We start from the raw sequence: 21,742 nt of genomic DNA, 5'->3' as shown, positions 1-21,742 counted from the left end.
GTTAAGAAAATAGAGTAAGCACAGGTGTGGTAAGAATTTTCTTAGCAACTTTGGTGGTAGCTATTGGTGAAATCCAAAAACGGGAATTAATGAAGGTAAATGATGCATTTCCTTACATGACTTTACCACCTCCACTTCCATGTGTTCTCATATTTTTATTAAAGAACAAAGAAATAAACCTAAAGATTTGAGTATAGAAAGAAATATAAACTTAAGATTAGAGGATAAAGTATAAGCAAAAAACAAAACAAAAAACAAAACCCTACTAACCTATGCGTTTGGGGCCATGGGAGCAAAATCACTACAAAATATCAATAAATATCACTACTGCTAACTTCACAAATGAAGGTATTAATATAAAAGAATACCTTAAAAATACCCTATATTTGTGCATGCTTTTCTAATGTATCCACCACATTTCTCATATTATCTCATTAAGTCTTTCGAGAAACTATACACCCAATTCAAGATTCATCAAGATGAAATGATTTGTCCATAGACACCCAAGTAGTAAGTGACAGGGCCAGTACTAACACTCATATATTCTATAGTCATTGGAATACAGCATGTTGAGAAAGTATAATGTAATTGTTAGCCTCAGTCCTCAAATACTTTTTAGACTTCTGGTTTTATACTTGTTGAGCCACAGTTGAGTTCAATTCCATAATAAAGTCATTTAATTTCACTTGCCTCCTAGTATTTCCTTAAGAGAAAGAAAAAGAAGAAAATGTCTCATGTTATGCATGGGAGCATCCTCCTTCATGTGTCAAAGCTGAACGAAAGTTGAAAACCTCTGAACTAGAAAATTAGCATTCCAAATCAAAGGCTCTTAAATCCTAATCTGACACTACCAGCAGGCCAGACTGTCCTCCCAAATATAGAGGTCAATGAGAAAATATGGCTAAAAAAGGGAATGATGTGATGAATTTCAGTTACAGCATTCAATCCAGTTAATACAGAAAGGAAAGATTATTCAGTTCCTACAAGTTTTTTTGTCTTCAAATGATACAAAGGAAAGAGTTACCTGAATTTATCCAAATAATCTCATTTTTAAACTTGATTTTGCTTTACTAGACTCATCATTGAGAGAGACAATATTAGACTGCTTGACTTTAAAAAAAGTATTTAAAGGAATATTTAAAATGTGCTATTAATTTTTCAAAACTGGGAAATTTAAAAATATTTTGAAGAGTAAACACTTCATGAATACTGTTAATGTATTTTTATTATGAGAAAAGGAAGCAATAGAAAAATATTCTACAATAAATGTCATGATATTCCCTTTTTCCTTCTGTTTCATTGGTGTGCAACATGTAATATCAGTTTCAAATTAAGATGCTTATTCATTGAAGCTTTATAACCATGCTCCTCAAAACAATTACCCCTGAACATAACACTGAATCATATAATCATAATGCATCATCCACATCTAGCCAATCCCTCTATTGAATTTTCAGTAAAACAACTTAGTTATTTAAATACCAGCTGGTGGCCTATTCTTCATACTGCAAGTAATAGAAAGATTTATAACCTACTCATGTTGCCTTTTTTCACTGTCCTTAGAAATATGGGATGTTACTTTTTATATTTTAATCACTTCATAATCATTGATTGTGATAAATATGTTTGTCAGAAGTGAAGGAGAGCTGTCCAAAAGAGAGACGTCAGAGATTAATTTTAGTTAATTAAATTTTTAAAGTACCCTTCCAGCTGAAAGCTAAAATGTAAACACTAACTTAGTATGGAATTGGTAGGGGTGTGTGTGTGTGTGTGTGTGTGTGTGTGTGTGTTGCTTATGTTTGTATTTCTTCAGTTGTAGAGAAATTCTAGAAAAGGTAGGTAAGGATACCTTACCTAGATGAAAGATCGCAAATTTGAAACAAATTTGGTATATGAGTTTTTAGATATTTTATGCAACTCCCAGAGTGGAAAGTAATCACGTTCTTTGCAGGAACATCTGGTCCTAAAGGTAACTCAGGTCAGAGAAGAATTTGAAAATGAAGAAGGAAGTAGGTAAATGAAGAAGGAAGTAGGTACACCCCTATTTAATGTCATGACTTTCACTGCCTCCACAATTCATATTGTATTCTAAACTTGATGTCATATAGGAATGAAAAGGCTTTTTACTTGACTGGGTCTCAAAGGAAAAGCATTTCAGTCATAATACACAGAACACATGGATTTAGAATATTTTAAAAAGCATAATGCAAAGATTTCTGTTTCTAGCCAAGATGAAGGGTAAATTTGGAGACAAGATTTACTTCCTTAAGTAACCAAAAACTGAATAAAACATATGAAAGAACAGTTTTCAAGACCTTGAACATTAGACAATGAAGAGGAGTTATTCCCTTCACTATATAAATAAATGAGATGAGATCTGTAATTTCCCAAGCTTATTGGCTACAGATTTCCCAGGCCATAAGAGAGAAAGAACCCAGATAAAGCATGGTGGTCTCCCTGAGTTGAGAAGATAAAGCAGGGAATTTGGGGAGGCCAACAAAACCGGAGAATCACAGATGAGTGAGTTATGGAGAGAGAGGGAGAAAAATATGGAGATCTGCAGAGTTCTGTGTATATTTTCAGTTCAATACTGATCAGTGCATGAGGGTGAAGAATCTACTTGAGGCTGGAGAAAGAACCACCAGAAAGGATTAGAGAGAACAATACCCAGGACTTAAAGAAGACATCAGCCAATGTGGGAAGCCTCATAATTCTGGAATCAAGGTAGAGTTCTCAGATATTTTTTTGCCTCAGTAACAGCAAAATCAACTCCAAGCTAAATGCTGCTCTGGTCTCTCCTAAGAACACTCATAAGCAAGACCTAAATGGATCACACTGTTTCTAAGTAACTTAGTAGCACTCCAGAATAAAGCTCAAGAATATTTACAGAAATGCAAAAATATACAGCATCCAGCCATATAAAATTCAAAATGTCTAGCATCCAATAAAAAATTATCATGCAAATAAGCTAGGTATTATCCATATAGAGGTGAAAAATAATCTATAAACTGATCCAGATTTGGCACAGAAGACAGAATTAGTAAACCAGGACAGTAAACAATTACTATAACTACACCCCCAATTTCAAGAAGCTGGAGTAAATATTGTGCATGTTAAGTAAAGACAGAAAATGTTAAAAATACGTAAATTGAACTCCAGGGATTAAAACTACGGTGTGTGAAATGAAAATGTAGTAAGTGGGATTTGAGGGGTGGGCGCCTGGGTGCTCCATTGGTTAAATGTCTGCCTTCAACTCAGGTTGTGACCCCCAGGTCCCTGGGATCTAGTCCCAGTCTGGCTTCCTGCTTGGTCGGGAGCCAGACTGCTTCTCTCTGTCTCCTACCCCCGGACACCGCTTGTGCGTGCTCTCTCTCCGTCTCTCTCACAAATGAAGAAATAAAATCTTAAAACGGAATTTGTGATAGATTAGACATTGCAGAAGTGATTACTGAACTTGAAGACACAGCATTTGAAAATATACAATTGAAACACAGAGAGAAAAATTACTGAAAAAGCCCCGTAGAGCACTAGTGTTTAATATTTCTTACAATGCAAGTCTGTGGGAGGTAGCATGAATCCTTTCAGTTTTTGCCTGCTCCCAAGTGTGTTTATTTTGACTTCATTTTTAAAGAACATTTTTACTGGATATAGAATTATAGATTAACAGTTTTTCTTTCTTCTTTTTTTTCTAGGAACTTTAAGATGCCATTACATTGCTCTTTTTTTTTTTTTTTTTTTGATAAGAGGTCAGCCTTTACTCTCATCATTGTTCATTGTATGCAATGTTTCTTCCTCTGATTTCGGGATTTTATGTTTATCCTTTAGATGATAGCAGTATGATTATGATATGCCTACATGTGTTGTTTTTTTGTTTTTTGTTTTTTTGTATTTACTTTTCTTGGGTTTCTCTGAACTTCTCAGGTCCTCAGGTTGACATCTTCCATCAATTTTGGAAAATTGTCACTCCTTACCTCTTCTGATATTTCTTCTCTGATTTTGTTGTTGTTTCTGTTGTGGGACTCCAGATATACAAATGTGAACCTATTTGATACTGTTTCACAATTATTGGATGTTCTTATCACCCCTCTTTTAAAAATGTTTTCTCTTTGTGTTTTAATTTGGGTAATTTCAATTTCAATTTTCAACCAAATTCACTGATTCATATGATGTGTTCAGTATGCTAATGAGTCCATTAAAATAATTCTTCATCCTATATTTTATTTTTCACTTTTAGGTTACTATCTGGCTCTTTTTGGTAGTTTTCACCATTATACTATAATTCTCCATTTGCTCATATATGCTGTCTACCTTTTTCAAAGAAATTCATGAATATATTTATTATTGTTATTTTAAAGTCCCTCTTTGATCATTCTAGCACTTGGACCATCTTTGGATCAGGTATTTTTTTGTTTTGTTTTTTGTATTTTTTTTTATTGGAGTTCGATTTGCCAACATATACCATAACACCAGTGCTTATCCCGTCAAGTGCCCCCCTCAGTGCCCATCACCCAGTCACCCCATCCCCCGCCTACCTCCCTTCCACCACCCCTTGTTCATTTCCCAGAGTTAAAAGCCTCTCAAGGTCTGTCACCCTCACTGATATTTTTACTCATTTTCTCTCCTCCCCCCTTTATTCCCTTTCCGATTTTTTATATTCCCCAAATAAATGAGACCATATAATGTTTGTCCTTCTCCAATTGACTTGCTTCACTCAGCATAATAACTTCCACTTCCATCCATGCTGGAGCAAATGGTAGGTATTCATTTCTAATGGCTGAGTAATATTCCATCGTATATATAGACCACATCTTCTTTATCCATTCATCTTTCGATGGACACCGAGGCTCCTTCCACAGTTTGGCTATTGTGGACATGGCTGCTATAAACATTGGGGTGCAGGTGTCCTGCTGTTTCACTGCATCTGTATCTTTGGGGTAAATCCCCAGCACTGCAATTGCTGGGTCATAGGGCAGGTCTGTTTTTAACTTTTTGAGGAACCTCCACACAGTCTTCCAGGGTGGCTGTACCAGTTCACATTCCCACCAACAGTGCAAGAGGGTTCCCCCTTCTCCACATCCTCTCCAACATTTGTTGTTTCCTGTCTTGTTAATTTTCACCATTCTCAATGGTGTGAGGTGGTATCTCATTGTGGTTTTGATTTGTATTACCCTGATGGCCAGTGAGGTGGAGCATTTTCTCATGTGCTTGTTGGCCATGTCTATGTCTTCTTTGGTGAAATTTCTGTACATGTCTTCTGCCCATTTCATGGTTGGATTGTTTGTTTCTTTGCTGTTGAGTTTAATAAGTTCTTTATAGATCTTGGATACTAGCCCTTTATCTGATAGGTCATTTGCAAATATCTTCTCCCATTCTGTAGGTTGTCTTTTAGTTTTGTTGACTGTTTCTTTTACTGTGCAGAAGCTTTTTATCTTGATGAAGTCCCAATAGTTCATTTTTGCTTTTGTTTCCCTTGCCTTCATAGATGTATCTTGCAAAAAGTTGCTGCGGCCAAGTTCAAAAGGGTGTTGCCTGTGGAAAAATCCTCTAGGATTTTGATGAATTCCTGTCTCACGTTTAGATCTTTCATCCATTTTGAGTTTATCTTTGTGTATGGTGTAAGAGAATGGTCTAATTTGATTCTTCTGCATGTGGCTGTCCAATTTTCCCAGCACCATTTATTGAAGAGACTGTCCTTTTTCCAGTGGATAGTCTTCCCTGCTTTGTCGAATATTAGTTGACCATAGAGTTGAGGGCCCATTTCTGGGTCCTCTGTTCTGTTCCATTGATCTATGTGTCTGTTTTTGTGCCAGTACCACACTGTCTTGATGATCACAGCGTTGTAGTACAACCTGAAATCTGGCATTTGATGCCCCTGGCTCTGGTTTTCTTTGTCAGTATTCTCCTGGCTAGTCGGGGTCTTTTCTGATTCCACACAAATCCTAAGATGATTTGTTCCAAGTCTCTGAAGAAAGTCCATGGTATTTTGATAGGGATTGCATTGAATGTGTAAATTGCCCTGGGTAGCATTGCCATTTTCACAATATTCATTCTTCCAGTCCATGAGCATGGAATATTTTTCCATCTTCCTCCATTTCTTTCAGAAGTGTTCTGTAGCTTTCAGGGTATAGGTCCTTTACCTCTTCAGTTAGGTTTATTCCTAGGTATCTTATGCTTTTGGAGCAATTATAAATAGGATTGACTCCTTAATTTCTCTTTCTTCAGTTTCATTGTTAGTGTATAGAAATGCCACTGATTTTGGGCATTGATTTTGTATCCTGCCACACCACCGAGTTGTTGTATGAGTTCTAGCAATCTTGGGGTGCAGTCTTTGGGGTTTTCTATGTACAGGATCATGTCATCTGTGAAGAGGGAGAGTATGACTTCTTCTTTGCCAATTGGAATGCTTTTTATTTCTTTTTGTTCCCTGATTGCTGAGGCTGGAACTTTTAGTACTATGTTGAATAGCCGTGGTGAGAGTGGACATCTTTATTGTGTTCCTGATCTTAGTGGAAAGGCTGCCAGTGTTACACCATGATATTTGCTGTGGGCTTTTCGTAGATGGCTTTTAAGATGCTGAGGAATGTTCCCTCTATCCCTACATTCTGAAGAGTTTTGTTCAGGAATGGATGCTGTATTTTGTCAAATGCTTTCTCTACATCTATTGAGAGGATCATATGGTTCTTGTTTTTTCTCTTGTTGGTATGATCTATCACATTGTTTGCTTTACGAGTGTTGAATCAGCCTTGCATCCCGGGGATAAATCCTACTTGGTCATGGTGAATAATCTTCTTAATGTGCTGTTGAATCCTATTGGCTAGCATCTTGTTGAGAATTTTTGTGTCTGTATTCATCAGGGATATTAGTCTATAATTCTCCTTTGTTTGGTTTTGGAATTAAGGTGATGCTGGCTTCATAAAACGAGTTTGGAAGTATTCCATCCCTTTCTGTCTTTCGGAGCAGCTTTAGTAGAATAAGTATGTTTCTTCTTTAAATTTTTGATAGAATTCCCCTGAGAAGCCATCTGGCCCTGGACTTTTGTGTCTTGGGAGGTTTTTGATGACTGCTTCATTTCTCCCTGGTTATTGGCCTGTTTGGGTTTTCTATTTCTTCCTGTTGCAGTTTTGGTAGTTCGTGGTTTTCCAGAAATGCGCCCATTTCTTCTAGATTACCTAATATATTGGCATATAACTGCTCATAATATGTTTTTAAAATCATATGAATTTAATTTCCTTGGTATTTGTTGTGATCCCTCCTTTTTCATTCATGATTTTATTAATTTGAGTGTTTTCTCTTTTGTTTTTAAGAAGGCTGGCTAATGGTTTATCTATCTTATTAACTCTTTCAAAGAACCAACTCCTGGTTTTGTTGATCTGTTCTACAGTTATTCTGGTCTCTATTTTATTGAGTTCTGCTCGAGTCTTTATTAACTCTCTTCTTCTGCCTGGTGTAGGATTTATTTGCTGTTCTTTCTCCAGTTCCTTAGGTGCAAGCTTAGCTTGTGTATTTGAATTTTTCCAATGTTTTGAAGGATGCTTTTTTAAAAATGAATTCATTTTTATTGGAATTCAATTTGCCAACGTATAGAATAACACCCAGTGCTCATCCCATCAAGTGCCCCCCTCAGTGCCCGTCACACAGTCACCCCCCCCCACCTCCCTTTCTACCACCCCTAGTTCGTTTCCCAGAGTTAGGAGTCTCTCATGTTCTGTCTCCCTTTCTGATATTTCCCACTAATTATTCTACTTTCCCCTTTATTCCCTTTCACTATTTTTTTATATTCTTGAGGGATGCTTGTATTGCATGGTTTCCCCTTTACGACTGCTTTTGCTGTATCCCAAAGATTTTGAATGGTTATATCTTCATTCTTATTAGTTTCCATGATATTTAAAATTTTTTTTTAATTAAAAAAATTGTGTTTAGTTTCCTTGAATCTTTATAATTCTTCTCTAATTTCCTGGTTGACTCTTTCATCTTTTAGCTGGATGTTCTTTAACCTCCACGTGTTTGAGTTTCTTCCAAATTTCTTCTTGTGATTGAGTTCAAGTTTCAAAGCATTATGGTCTGAAAATATGCAGGGGGCAATCCCAATCTTTTGGTATTGGTTGAGACCTGATTTGTGACCCAGGATGTGGCATATTCCGGAGAAAGTTCCATGTGCACTTGAGAAGAATGTGTATTCAGTTGCGTTTGGAAATAAAGTTTGGTAAATATCTGTGAAATCCATTTGGTCCAATGTATCATTTAAAGCTCTTGTTTCTTTGGAGGTGTTTTGCTTAGAAGATCTGTCATTTACAGAAAGCGCTGTGTTGAAATCTCACAATATTAGTGTATTATTTTCTAAGTATGTTTTTTCTTTGGTTTTTAATTGATTGATATACTTGGCAGCTCCCACACTAGGGGCATAAATATTCATGATTGTTAGATCCTCTTGTTGGATAGATCCTTGAAGTGTGATATAGTGTCCCTCTTCATCTCCTACTACAGTCTTTGGGATAAACTTTAATTTATCTGATATGAGGATTGCTACCTCTGCTTTCTTTTGAGGACCATTTGAATGGTAAATGGTTCTCCAACCTTTCATTTTTGGGCTGTAGGTGTCCTTAGGTCTAAAATGAGTCTCTTGTAGACAGCAAATAGATGGGTATTGCTTTTTTATCCAGTCTGAAACCCTGTGTCTTTTGATGGGATCATTAAGGCCATTCACATTCAGAGTTACTATTGAAAGATATGAATTTATGGTCATCATAATACCTATTCAGTACCTGTTTTTGTGGATTATTTCTTTGGGCATCCTCTTTCTTAATATTTCTTTTTTTTAAGATTTTATTTATTTATTCATGAGACACACACACACACACACACACACACACACACACACACACACAGAGGCAGAGACACAGGCAGAGAGAGAAGCAGGCTCCATGCAGGGAGCCCGACATGGGACTCGATCCCGGGTGTCCAGGATCACACCCTGGGTCGAAGGCAGGCACTAAACCACTGAGACACCCAGGAATCCCCCCCCCCTTAATATTTCTTGTAGAGCTGGTTGAGTGGTCACATATTCTTTCAGTTTCTGCCTATCTTGGAAGCTCTTTATCTCTTCTTGTATTCTGAATGAGAGCCTTGCTGGATAAAGTATTCTTGGCTGAATGTTCTTTTCATTTAGGACCCTGAATATATCCTGCCAGCCCTTTCTGGCCTGCCAGGTCTCTATAGAGAGGTCTGCTGTTAATCTAATATTTCTCTCCATATAAGTTAGGGATCTCTTGTCTCTTGCTGCTTTAAGGTTTTTCTCTTTATCTTTGGAATTTGCAAGTTTCACTATTAAATGTTGAGGTGTTGAACGGTTTTTATTGATTTTTTTTTTGTGGGGGTCACTTTATCTCCTGGATCTGAATGCCTGTTTCCCTCCTCAAATTAGGGAAGTTCTCAGCTATGATTTGCTCATATGCTTTCTGGGCCTCTATCCCTCTCTGCGCCCTCTGGAACCACAATTAAACGTAGATTTTTCCTTCTGAGGCTGTCATTTATTTCCCTTAACCTTTCCTCATGGTCTGTTAATTGTTTTTCTCTTTTTTCCTCAGTTTCCTTCCTTGCCATCAACTTGTCTTCTATGTCACTCACTCTTGTCCTACCTCATTAACCCTCATCATTAGGACCTCCAGTTTGGATTGCATCTCACTAATTGATTTTTAACTTCAGCCTGATTAGACCAAAATTCTTCAGTCATGAAGTCTCTTGTGTCCTTTATGCTTTTTTCCAGAGCCACCAGTAGCTTTGTAATTGTGCTTCTATATTGGCTTTCTGACATAGACTTGTAATCCAAATTCTGTAACTCTGGGAGAGAGTACTGTTTCTGATTATTTGTTTTGTGGTGAGTTCTTTCTAGTCATTTTGTTCAGTGCAGAGAGGCTAAAAGTGAGTTGTACTGGAAAAAGGAAGAAGAAGAAGAAAAAACAAGGCGGGGTATCCTCTGGTTCTATATACTGTAATTCCTCGACTTCCCCTGGAGCTTTCCAGCTCTACTTGGTCAAGTACTTGCCCTTCCCCTGTCCTTCCAGCTGGTCTTCTGGGGGAGGGGCCTGCTGTGCTGATTCTCAGGTGTGTGCACCTGGGGGAGCTTCCCCGCCCCCTGCCGGTGCACGGCTCAGTGGGAGCTGTTTATCCTGGGAGGCCCCTGTTCCCTGGCAACCCTGACCCTCCAAGGCACAGGGTGACACCAGGAGGAACAAGAGTGGCGACGGGCAGCTCTCCAGCCCCGGCGTCAGCTCCCGCAGTAACTACCGCAGCTCCCAGTCTGCACCGCCTGGATGCTCTGGGGGCGGAAAGCGCTGATCTGCACAGCTCGGGGGCACCCGGTGGCAGGAGCGTCCTCGCTGTCCTGGGCCCTCCCCGTCTCCGCCTGTCCGGGGGGAGCACAGGATCCTGGGCTGTGTCCCTCAGCACCCTAGTCTCCGGGACCTGCGCTGCTGGAATTGCGCTCCCCGGGCGCGCAGGCCCTTCTGCGTGGAGCTGCCGCCTGAGCTGCTCCGGAGGCCCCGCCAGGCTCTGTGCCCCTGGGGTGTGCGGCGCTCTCCCCGGGGTGCACTTCCTTTGTTAGGACCCCGGGAATCTGGGGGCCCCACTGCCCCTCCTGGGATCCTGCCCGAGTTCCCTGCGAGTGCCTTTCTGTCCGGAAAGAATCCATTGCGGATTTTTAAAAGTTCCTGCTTCCAGGACAGGGTCCTGGAAGCTCTCGCAACCCCCCCCCCCCCCTTAGCCTGGCTCCTCGTGGGGGTCTCTCCCCTACTTGATTCTTTTTATTTATTTATTTATTTATTTATTTATTTATTTATTTATTTTCCGCCTTCCCACCTCGTGAGAAGCACACACTCTTCTCTCTGTAGCATTCCAGGTGTTCTCTCTTTAAATCTCAGGTTGAATTTGTAGGTTTTCAGGATGATTTGAAAGTTACCTAGGTAAGTTGGTGGGGACAGGTGACCTGGGGAACCCACTCCTCTGCCAGCTTGCCCCGCCCCCCTGGGTCAGATTTTAATTGACTCTTGTCTCTTTTGAGAACAAGTCACTTTTTTTTTTCTGTGATCGATGGTTTGATATTGATAATAGTGCAATAGAAGCCGAGGCAAATAATATTTACACCCAGAAAAGGGCACATTCCTTTGATCAGGCCCCTAAAAAGAGATAGTGTAAGAAGATGAGTCAATCTTATCTATATTTGAGTTGGATTTAGGCTTGGCTGTTTCTTTAGTTGTGTTTATTTTGCCATAGGCTTCAAATAATTCGTGCAAGGGGTCAGAATTTTCTTTTAACCAGACTTGAGTCCTGAGTACCTGGAGGATTTGTTTCCATTTTTCTGCTCTGCCTTCAGCCTTCCACAGATCCTGGTTATCTGCATCTCAGAGGGATGTCTCTCAGCGTTCTTGCCTCTACCATAGCCCAAATCAGTCATTGCTTAGTACTCACTGAAGACCTCAAGTCCCTAAGGAGGTCACTTCGTTTCTCTTCTGCTGCCTCCACATTGCAGTAAACCCCCTATGCTTATACCTCAGAGGAGACTCTCTTTCAGCTTTCCTGCCCTTCTCCCACTTGGAAATTATCACTGCCTCTTACTCAGTATTGGGCCCCAAGATCTTATAGAACTTGCCTCAGTTCTCCTTTCCTGCCCTCAGAGTTCATGAGGTCTTGTACACCTACCTTGGAGGAGCAGATGTCTCTCAGCATTCCCGTTCCTCTTCCACTGAAGTTAGGTGCCTGCTGCATCATTGTAAAACCCTAGTGTGTGAAAGTTTCTCTTAGCATTCTTACCCTAGTCCCAGTATTTCTCATAACCCCCTATGAAGGCCCATGAGAAAATGTTGGTAGGTGGGCATACTCTATGTCCTAAGGATTCTCAACCTTCATGACAGCCTACACTTGGTCTACAAATTTTTTTTAAAGAAGTTCAGCTGTTTTCTTCTTACCTATTTCTCTTGACAGCTTTCTCTTCCACTGCTTCACCAAGGATGAAAGAAACTGTTGGATCTCTTCACTCTAGAGAGAGGTTTATAACTTTCTGGATTTTAATTCATTAGATATTTTCCTCTATTTTTGACTCTCTGATGAATTTTTAATAAACTGTGATTTTATTGGTTATCTGGCTTGTTATTGTTAGGTAGGAATGGCATTGTCTTGTAACTTTCTACATTCTAAGCAGAAGCTGACACCTGGCATTTATATATACATGATTATTTTCTTTAGTTCTAAAAATCATATCTGCTCTAAAATGAAAATGGCATTCATAATTAAGTTTGCAAATAATGCTAACAATGAAATTTAGTAATGCTTTTAGTAAAAACATTGTAATTATAAAATAATTAGACTGATTTTCTTATGTCTTTTAAACAACTTTGAAGGCAATGTTATGCAAGCAGTTCAAAACTGGTTTGGAGTGATAACATTAAGAAGACTGTTTCTAGTGATGGCCGCTTAATTATAGAATAGTAATTTAAACTAAGTACTGAGGAACATGTAATTTTAAAATTAATTTTTATTTCTCATGTATCTAGCCCTGAACTTGTTTTTAAAATTACTTTAAAATAATTCAAACTTTAGTACCTGTACTTTGAATAATGCAATCCAATTGATAATATATAGCTTACCATTTTATGGTTTCTTTCTAAATACGAAAGTTGGTTAATGTATTTTTAGTTTACTTGAAAACACATCATAACACATCTTTAGTTTGTTTACAATTAATTTTAAATGAAGTGTTTTAACGAGAAGATAGATGCATTTCATTCTGAAGACAAAAGTGGAAATTTTTGCAAAAATGTAAGTACCATCGGGAAGAACTCATTTATGGGATCAGATGTGGCTACAGCTTCCTGCAGAGGGCAGCACTCTATGGGAAATCAGAAATCGCTAGGGAAATGCTTCTGAACTTTTGCCTCAAGTGCCAGAGCTTGGTCAAAGTGTTGAAAAATATTTATTGAATTTTATTTATTGAAATTTAAAGTTATGAAATTATGGAACAGTTTTTTTGAGGCTGAATATTCTGACTCAGTGTTTATTTATTTGGAATTTTTTCCCCTGTCACATACCAAAATTTAAGGACATGTAATAACAGTGACTTACTGCAAATTTACTGCTGTCTGTGTAAGATACAAGTTCTCCTAACTGCTGAAAATGACTTCTTTTGAAGTTCATTGGCATCCTCATGTTGTGAAAATTGCAGGATTTATTGCATAAAACCATGTTCACAGCATTTTTACATTTTATAATTTTATGAATGCTTATTATGTCCCCATTAAGGCATTCAGTTTTTATCTTCTTCTAAATTGTTTTTTTAAGCTTTTAATTCATATGGAAGATTTTTCATCTATGAATTTTTAGTCCAGCAAATGTATTATTTTTGAGCATTTTGTAAGTATAAGCTCCTTTGCAAATGCTTTTTCTCCTGACTTATTTTAGTTGTCCTTCTTTTTCTCTCCTGTAATTCAATTATATATGTGTTTACAGATGCTCAGATACAGCAAGAAGAGGTTGGTACCCTTCACCAACATCCTGTAATCATATCTTCTACATTAATGCCTAATCTAACTTTTCCACTTATTTCTTTTCCTTTTTTATTATAGAAGAGTTTATAAGAATATATTTTTTCTGTTTAATTTACAATAACAAAATGAAACAAACACTAGTGTAACCCAAGTCAAAAAATAGAACTTTGGCAGCTTCTAAACATACTCAGCTTTTGGTCTCCTCCCTAATTATAATCTTAGCCTTTCACCCTGAAGATATTCACTATTCTGGCTTTGTGATAATCATACCTTTCTCTTTATGCTTTTACAACCTATATATATACATCCTTAAACAATGGTCTGGTTTCACCTTTTTTGAACTTAATATGAATGGAATGATACTGTTGGATTTTTTTCATATTTTAAACTTTTAGTTTGCTTATTAAAAATTATGCATTCCCATAATTAAAATCATTTGAACAAAAAAATGGCACTCTGATTAAACTGCATTTTATAGTCTGCAGGATACCTTGGACCAACTTGGTTTTTATTCTAGATTTCTCACTGTCCTCCACTCCCCCATCCCCTGGCTTTATTCACCAACATGCAAGTTCTTTTCCTTCCCTGCCAGCCGGACAAGCAATTGGGGGAGGCAGGCTCAGCATTCATTGTCAGTAGTTCTGATTCTTTGATGAGGAAAAAGGGCGGCAGTCATTTAAACTTGATCCAATTTGTTTGCATCTTACAAAGTTAAACAGCTAATAGAAGTAAAATAAATAAGAAGGCAGTGCTTGTAGAATGTATAGTACATATTGGTGGCCCACACTTTGTTACGATTTGCCTGCTTGCTTCTCCTGTTCAGTCGTTTCTTTTAAAGACAGTGGATTTTTCTCTTACTTTTCTGCCTTCTTTAATTTAAACTTATCAAATTTCTCAATCTCAGTCATATGGGGTTTGTCAGACATGGTTGCAGAGGAAGCAGAATGAGGCACTCCAGAAAGCAGAGTCTGATCTACACCATGGCCACTTCCAAGTGTCCTGTTGGAATGGTTTTTATCCTTCTTTCTTTTGTTCAATATTGTATTTGTGATGTCACCCATACTACAGCATTTGGCTATATCATTTTCTTAGTTGTGTGAATACTTCACAACTCATTTATGCAACCGTAAGTGGACATTCAGGTTGTTTGTAGTTTTTGGTTACTGTAAAGCTGCTGCAAATATTCTTACACACCTATCTGGTGCGTATGTTTACATATTTTTAGAGTAGCTACTGGTATACTCTAATATTTCCCTGGTGAAACACATCTTGGATTTTGATATTTAAACTTTAGAATATAGGTATCTTTGTAATACACTTGTCAGCTAATGTTTTATATGAAAAATTTGTATTAATATCCAAATGCAGTACTATATGTTCAAAAAAACTCTGTGTGTATTGAGGATGAGTGTTGTAGAGGAAGTCTTGAATCGTATTCTAAGTAGAATTGTTAAGTGTTAAAGTTTTGAAGGATGCAGTCAGAATCCACAAAGGGCATGTATGATGGTTAATTTTATGTGTCAACTTGACTAGAGGTAAGTACCCAGGTTTTGGTGAAATATTACTCTCTATGTATCTGTGATGAGATTAACATTTGATCATGGTGAATTAAACAGATTGCCCTCTACAATATGGGTCAGCCTCATCTAATTAACTGCTGGTCTCAATAGGGCAAAAGGCCAAGTAAAGGAGCATTTGCTTTCTCTGCCTATCTTCTAGCTGGAACATTGGTATTTGCCTGCCTGCAGACTTGGACTTGGACTAGAACTATACCATTGGCTTTCCTGGGTCTTCAGCAGATTCCTGGTTCTTGGTGGCAGATTTAGGACTTCTCAGTCTCCATAACCATGTGAGCCAATTCCTAATTAAGGTAATTAGTAGTGGTGGTCTCTGGTGGTGAAAGATTGATTTAATTATGTTTTTCTAATTTTCTACAATGTACATATGCTGCTTTTATAATAATAATTTTTAAAAGATACAAAGTAGATAATAAAAAGTTATTCAATCTAATGATTAGTTTTTTAACTGATGGATTTTTTTTATTTTTTTATTTTATTTTATTTTTTATTTATTTATGATATCACAGAGAGAGAGAGAGAGAGAGAGAGAGAGGCAGAGACACAGGCAGAGGGAGAAGCAGGCTCCATGCACCGGGAGCCCGATGTGGGATTCGATCCCGGGTCTCCAGGATCGCGCCCTGGGCCAAAGGCAGGCGCCAAACCGCTGCGCCACCCAGGGATCCCTAATTGATGGATTTTAAATGAAATGTATTTCCTGGTAAAAATTAAGATATAAAAGACAAATTTCTGCCTAATAATAATTATATACATGACTAGCATCTTATATGCTAGATAATCTTCTTGAAAGTAGTGATTGCCTTGATTATTATTAAAAAGACCACTCCATAAGGACATAAATCTAGTGTCCTCTTCCTCCTCCTTGATTATGTGCATTTTAATATGGATCTTAAAATAGGTAAAACATGTCTTACTCTGTTCTTCGAACATTTATAGTTTTGGTTCCATCATTTCATTCCTGTTTATTTATTTATTTATTTATTTAGTTTATTAAAGCAGAAATAAATTGATTAAAATAAATTATGAAGAGTTTATGCAGATGATTATCTATAATAATCAGTAGTCTTTTATGGTCCCATTTACTTCATTATATATATATTATAATCATTATATATATATGTATATATTTTTAAACATGAATCCCTTGTACTATCTCTTGAAAGTCTGAGTTATAATCTGTCAGTTCTTTACATATTTATTTACATGAGAAATTCTTTTGTTGAATGATTTAATAATAAATACAAGAATCAAAAAATAAATAAATAAATAAATCAATAAATACAAGGATCAGACTATTTTGATGCATGAATCAGGGAATATAAAAGTGACTGAATAAGGCTCTTTGTCCTCAAGGATGTTCTAATCCCAGAAGGAAAAGGAAGAAGAAAGGTGGTAAAGATCAAACCAATATAATTTCATTCATTTTCTTCAGCAAATATTTATAAGCATTTACTTAGTCTCTGTGTTAGCTACTGGGCTTCGGAAAGAAAATACACTTTTTTCTGTGAGTTATCAATGGTCCAAAATAGGTTAATAAACAGAAAAACACACTAATCACAATCAGTATGATTAGTAGCAGTGATTCAGTGGTTCTCAAAAGGGGAATATTTTGCCCCCTTAGAGGACATTTGGCCATGCCTGGAGATATTTTTTTTTTAAGATGTATTTATTTTATTGGAGAGAGTGAGAGCTGGACATTTTTTGATTGTTTCGACTGAGGTGTGTGTGCCACTAGTATTTACCAGATAGAGGTCAAGGATATTGCTAAAGATCCTACAATGCACAGGACAGCCCTTCACAATAAAGAGGTATTAGGTCAGAAATTTCAATAGTTCTACTATTGAGAAACCTTACACTAATCATTGTGTTGGGGCTAATATAAGAGGGGTGTCCAAATCAGTAAAGGTAAGTAGGGGAGATGAGTCATGGAATACCAGCATTGAACCTGGACAGAAGTGTGAAGGACAACTGAAGTTAATCAGACAGAGAACACCACATGTGTTACAAGAGGTATGTGCAGAGTGCTATGGGAACATGAAAGAAGGAAAGTCTAATTTCTGGGGATGAGGAGGAGTGGGCATGACAATTATCAAGGAAGGCTTCTCAGGGATGTTTGAATTTGTCCAAAAGGATTACTAGGAGGTCGTCATATGAACATAGGTATGTGGAGATGGTGTTAGACTAGTTCTTGAATGTCAGTTTCAAATTGAAGTCACTCTGCCAGGCATCATTTTGAGAAGTGATGTATTTAGTCCTATAAGACACAAGACTGCATATACCAACAGTAATTCATTGTTCTATGGGGGGGGGGGTCATCATATTTTTAAATCACATACTTAAAAAACTAATCAAACTCAGTTGAAATGATGATATGTGATATATTCACTGCTGCTTTAATGTCCAAATATCAGAGATTTTCAGATATACCTCTTATTTCTAGTTTAATTCTGTTATGGTCAAAAAACATATTTTGTATGATTTCTATTCTTTTAAATTTGGTAAAATTTGTTTTAAGGCCCCCAGTGTGGTCTATCTTGTTGAATATTCCACATGCACTTGAAAGAAATGCTTACTCAGCTGTGAGTGGAGACTCACATCTGAGTGGACACTCAGATGGAGTGTCCTATAAATGCCAATAATATGACATTATATTGACAAATTGGTTGATAGTGTTGCTCATGTCTCCTATATCTTAACTGATTTCCTGTCTGTTTTAGCAATTCCTGCAGAGAGAAGTATTGAAGTGTAGAACTATAGTTGTGGATTTATCTATTTTTCCTTTCAGCACTATCAGTTTTTGATTTATGTATTTTGAGGTGTGTTGGTAGGAGTGTATACATTTAGAACTGTTAGATCTTCTTGGAGAATTGACCCATTTATCTAATTATCTAATTTATCTAATTTAAACATTGGTAATATTCCTTGTTCTGAAGTAACTTTGTATGACCGAAAAGCCACTCTAGCTTTCTTTTGTTGGTTTTAGCATGGTATAACTTTTGTCATCATTTTACTTTTATTTTTTTTAATTTTTTTTTATTTATGATAGTCACAGAGAGAGAGAGAGAGAGAGAGAGATGCAGAGACATAGGCAGAGGGAGAAGCGGGCTCCACGCACCAGGAGCCCGACGTGGGATTCGATCCTGGGTCTCCAGGGTCGCGCCCTGGGCCAAAGGCAGGCGCCAAACCGCTGCGCCACCCAGGGATCCCATCATTTTACTTTTAATCTATCTATGCTTTTTTATTAACAGGGCTTCTTATAAATAGTGTATACTTTTAAAAATCCAGTTTTACACTCTCTGTTTTTAATTAGTATGGTTAGGTCATTCACAAGTTGTTATTTTTAATCTGGTTAGATTAAAATCTACAATCTTACTATTTGTTTTATCTGTTCTTTATTTCTTTTATCTTCTTTCTCTTCTGTATCTTTGGTTAATTGAGCATTTTTCTTATTATTTCATTTATCTTCACTATTGCCTTATTATTTATATCAAAAGAATTTATTTAGTAGTTGCCCTAGAGTTTACAATGTATATCTTCAATTAATCAGAGACTGACTTCAAATAATACCCTGCTTCATGTGTAGAGTTTGTTTTTCATCATATGGCACTGAATTTTTTTTAAAAAGACTTTATTTATTTATTCATGAGAGACAGAGAGAGAGGCAGAGACACAGTCAGAGGGAGAAGAAGGCTCCCTGCAGGAACCCAATGTGGACTCAATCCCCAGATCCAGGATCACGCTCTGAGCCAAAGGCAGAGGCTCAACCGCGGAGCCACCTAGGTGTCCTGCACCGACTTTGAAGGAATATACAATCACACCTACCACTAGCTACATTATTAAAAATTCTGAAAACTATATACCTTAGTCTATGTCTAGCAAATGCTTAACAGCTTGCCTGAAGGACAAAAGAGAAAGAGAGAAAGAGAGTTCTGATTTGTAGTGTTTGATGATTTCTGTGGTTAGCCACTCCACCCATCGCCAATTTCAAGCTAAAACTGTGACATCACTAGAATGTGGAGATAAAAAAAAAAAAGAGAACAATCATTGCGTTGATCCAGTACAAGCCTCCTCCAGTATATACTACTTATCCAGTTAGTTCCTCTGCTGTTGTTAAGACACATCCTTGGTTCTTGGTGGCTATTTCTTTTTCTAGGACCTGCAACTTTAATTCTCAAGCTTTCTAATATCCAAGGAGTCTGGAACTACAATGTTTCACTCTTTTGCAAATTTATATTCGCTTATTGCTAAAAACTTCAGTTCATTAAAAATTATGTATTATAAAAGTATACACTATTTATAAGAGGCCCTGTTAATATAAAAGCATAGATAGATTAAAAGTAAAATGATGGGATCCCTGGGTGGCACAGCGGTTTAGCGCCTGCCTTTGGCCCAGGGCGTGATCCTGGAGACCCGGGATCGAGTCCCACGTCGGGCTCCCGGTGCATGAAGCCTGCTTCTCCCTCTGCCTGTGTCTCTGCCTCTCTCTCTCTGTGTGACTATCATAAATAAATAAAAAAATTTTAAAAAAATTATCATATCCCCTTCATAGGATTTCTTTTTACTTTCAAAAATACAACTAGAGGCCCTGTGTACCAATTTGTATCACCTACATACCAGAATCAACCTAAATACAAAACAAAACAAGGAGATGCATCAAGCCATTATGCAACTAAAAGTTGTTTGTGACAACTAGCCAGGAGTCAGCTGCCCTAACTCTGGGGGTTAGAACAGACTTAATAGGAGTGAAAGGTACTGGGAGGGTTAAAGACAAGCTTTTGCATCTTTTCTTACCAAAAGAATATGATTCATTCATTAGATTGATATAGGTTAGCCAGAAGGTCTGTGTTTTAAAGATCTAAAAATAGATGCCTTGATGCTCACTCATAATCAGCTACTAACTCCCTGTGTGAGTCAAGTGATGACTATGACCTAACGAGATGAGATCCTAAGTTGTTATTTACAACAGGATTGGGGAAATGGAACAAATACTGAACATTTGGAACCTTCTGGGAGAGTCTGTTGTGAAACAGTCTTAAGAGTTTTTCAGTTCTGGGGCGCATGCCTGGCTCAGTCCCAGGGGCATGTGATTGTTGATTTTGGGGTCATGAGTTTGAGCTGTATGTTGGGTATAGAGATTAGTTAAAATAAACTTTAAAAAAGTATTTCAATTCCAATGTCTCTTTATAGAACAGAGAGCCTGAGCCACTCAAGGAAATGTAAGTTAAAGATTTGGGTGGTATATGGGGTATGTGTTGACTAGAAAAATTATGTTTGACTGAGAACTCAAATGCTAAGAGACCAGGAAGCTCTAAAGAGACTATGGTATATATTCAAGATAATATTTTGGTAAGTGTGAACTTTACTGAGCAAACACATAGGTTAATACTTTCTTACATTATCATTTCTGCATATTCCAGGATGAAAGCAGTAAAAAGGGTATTGAACAAATCTTGAAGCTAATTTATTTTTCTTTACTCCCTTTCTTTTAATTTCCCCGTGGCAAACAACTGTTTTATCAACATTCTACAGGAAAAATTGGGGGGGTGCCTGGCTAGTTCAGTAAGAAGAGCATGTGACTCTTGATCTTTTGGTGGTGAGTTTGAGTCCCACACTGGGTGTAGAGATTACTAAAAATAAATAGCTTTTTTTTTTTTTTAAATGAGAAATTGGAACATAAAACACATCTTTAGAATAAATAAAAGAATATAGGCAGGAGTTGTAAATCATTTAGATTTCCTTAGGGATAGTGTTTCCAAAGCCTTAGTGAACTACTATTGCTGTTAATCACCTTTAGAGTCAAGAATTTCAGATTTTGTTACTAAATATATGCTTTTATCTTTCTGTGAGTTAAAGAATACTTGCTTAGATTTATCCTAATAATAACACCGTAAACCCTCAAAACCCTGTATTTTTTTCTGCGATAAAAGGAATACATACTCATTATTTTAAAAGTTGGAAAATATAGATAAGACTTATAAATAAAGCAAAAAAATCAGCCATTACCCCAACACTGAGAAAGAACTACTATTAACATTCATAATATTTTGTCTACATTCTATGCACATATTTTTAAACTTGGAAATATATGTATATATATATAATTTCAAATACTAATATTTCCACCAGGTATTATAAAAAAGACTTTCCTTGTACTGTAGACTATACCATTTTGACTCTAATTTTATTTGCTAAGTCATATTTTATCATATGGATGCTTCATAATTTAATAGTGCTTCAAATATTCCATCAGTATTGTCCCCTTTTCTATAATTTCAAAATTTTGTATCTTTATTTCTAATTTCAAAATCCAAACAGCTGTGAAAAGAAGAGTTTTTGTAACTCATCTGAGGACACCTGGGCTGGCCTGAGCCAATTTAGTGACAAGACTTACCTAAACTGATGTGAGGCTATTGACTATATCTATGTTCATCCCATTTAAAGGTATTACCCAGCAGAATTATTAATAGATTATGAGCTGTTGCCCTAAATATGCAAGGACTTAGTCTATGCATTGTGGAGACCAAAAAAAATGATGAATTGCAAAAAAAAAAAATTCCTAATGCTTTCAATTAAGGGATTATGGATTTATTTTAGATATTGTTTGTTTTCATATATAATATTGCAAAGAGG

At 37.0% G+C, this 21,742-nt stretch overlaps 1 protein-coding gene and 1 pseudogene across 3 annotated transcripts in view; one reads left to right on the top strand and one right to left on the bottom strand.

Moving 5' to 3' along the window:
* Positions 1–21,742, top strand: part of FBXO4 (F-box protein 4) — a 277,900-nt gene that overhangs the window by 25,922 nt on the left and 230,236 nt on the right. For 2 of the 3 annotated variants that reach the window (XR_012001266.1, XM_072756987.1), the window contains exon 6: positions 15,255–15,405. Coding sequence is in view for 2 of the 3 variants with exons in the window: in XM_072756987.1 (XP_072613088.1) it covers positions 15,255–15,361 (107 nt within the window). In the remaining variant the exon portion in view is untranslated. The remainder of the gene's footprint in view (positions 1–15,254; positions 15,406–21,742) is intronic. The other variant, XM_072756988.1, reaches the window with a different exon arrangement.
* Positions 14,327–14,461, bottom strand: LOC112933523 (thymosin beta-4, Y-chromosomal-like; annotated as a pseudogene).

Source organism: Vulpes vulpes, chromosome 4, assembly GCF_048418805.1.
Source record: "Vulpes vulpes isolate BD-2025 chromosome 4, VulVul3, whole genome shotgun sequence".
Classification (NCBI taxonomy): domain Eukaryota; kingdom Metazoa; phylum Chordata; class Mammalia; order Carnivora; family Canidae; genus Vulpes; species Vulpes vulpes.
The sequence above is the reverse complement of the archived record's forward strand: the minus strand, read 5'-3'. Positions and strand labels throughout refer to the sequence as shown.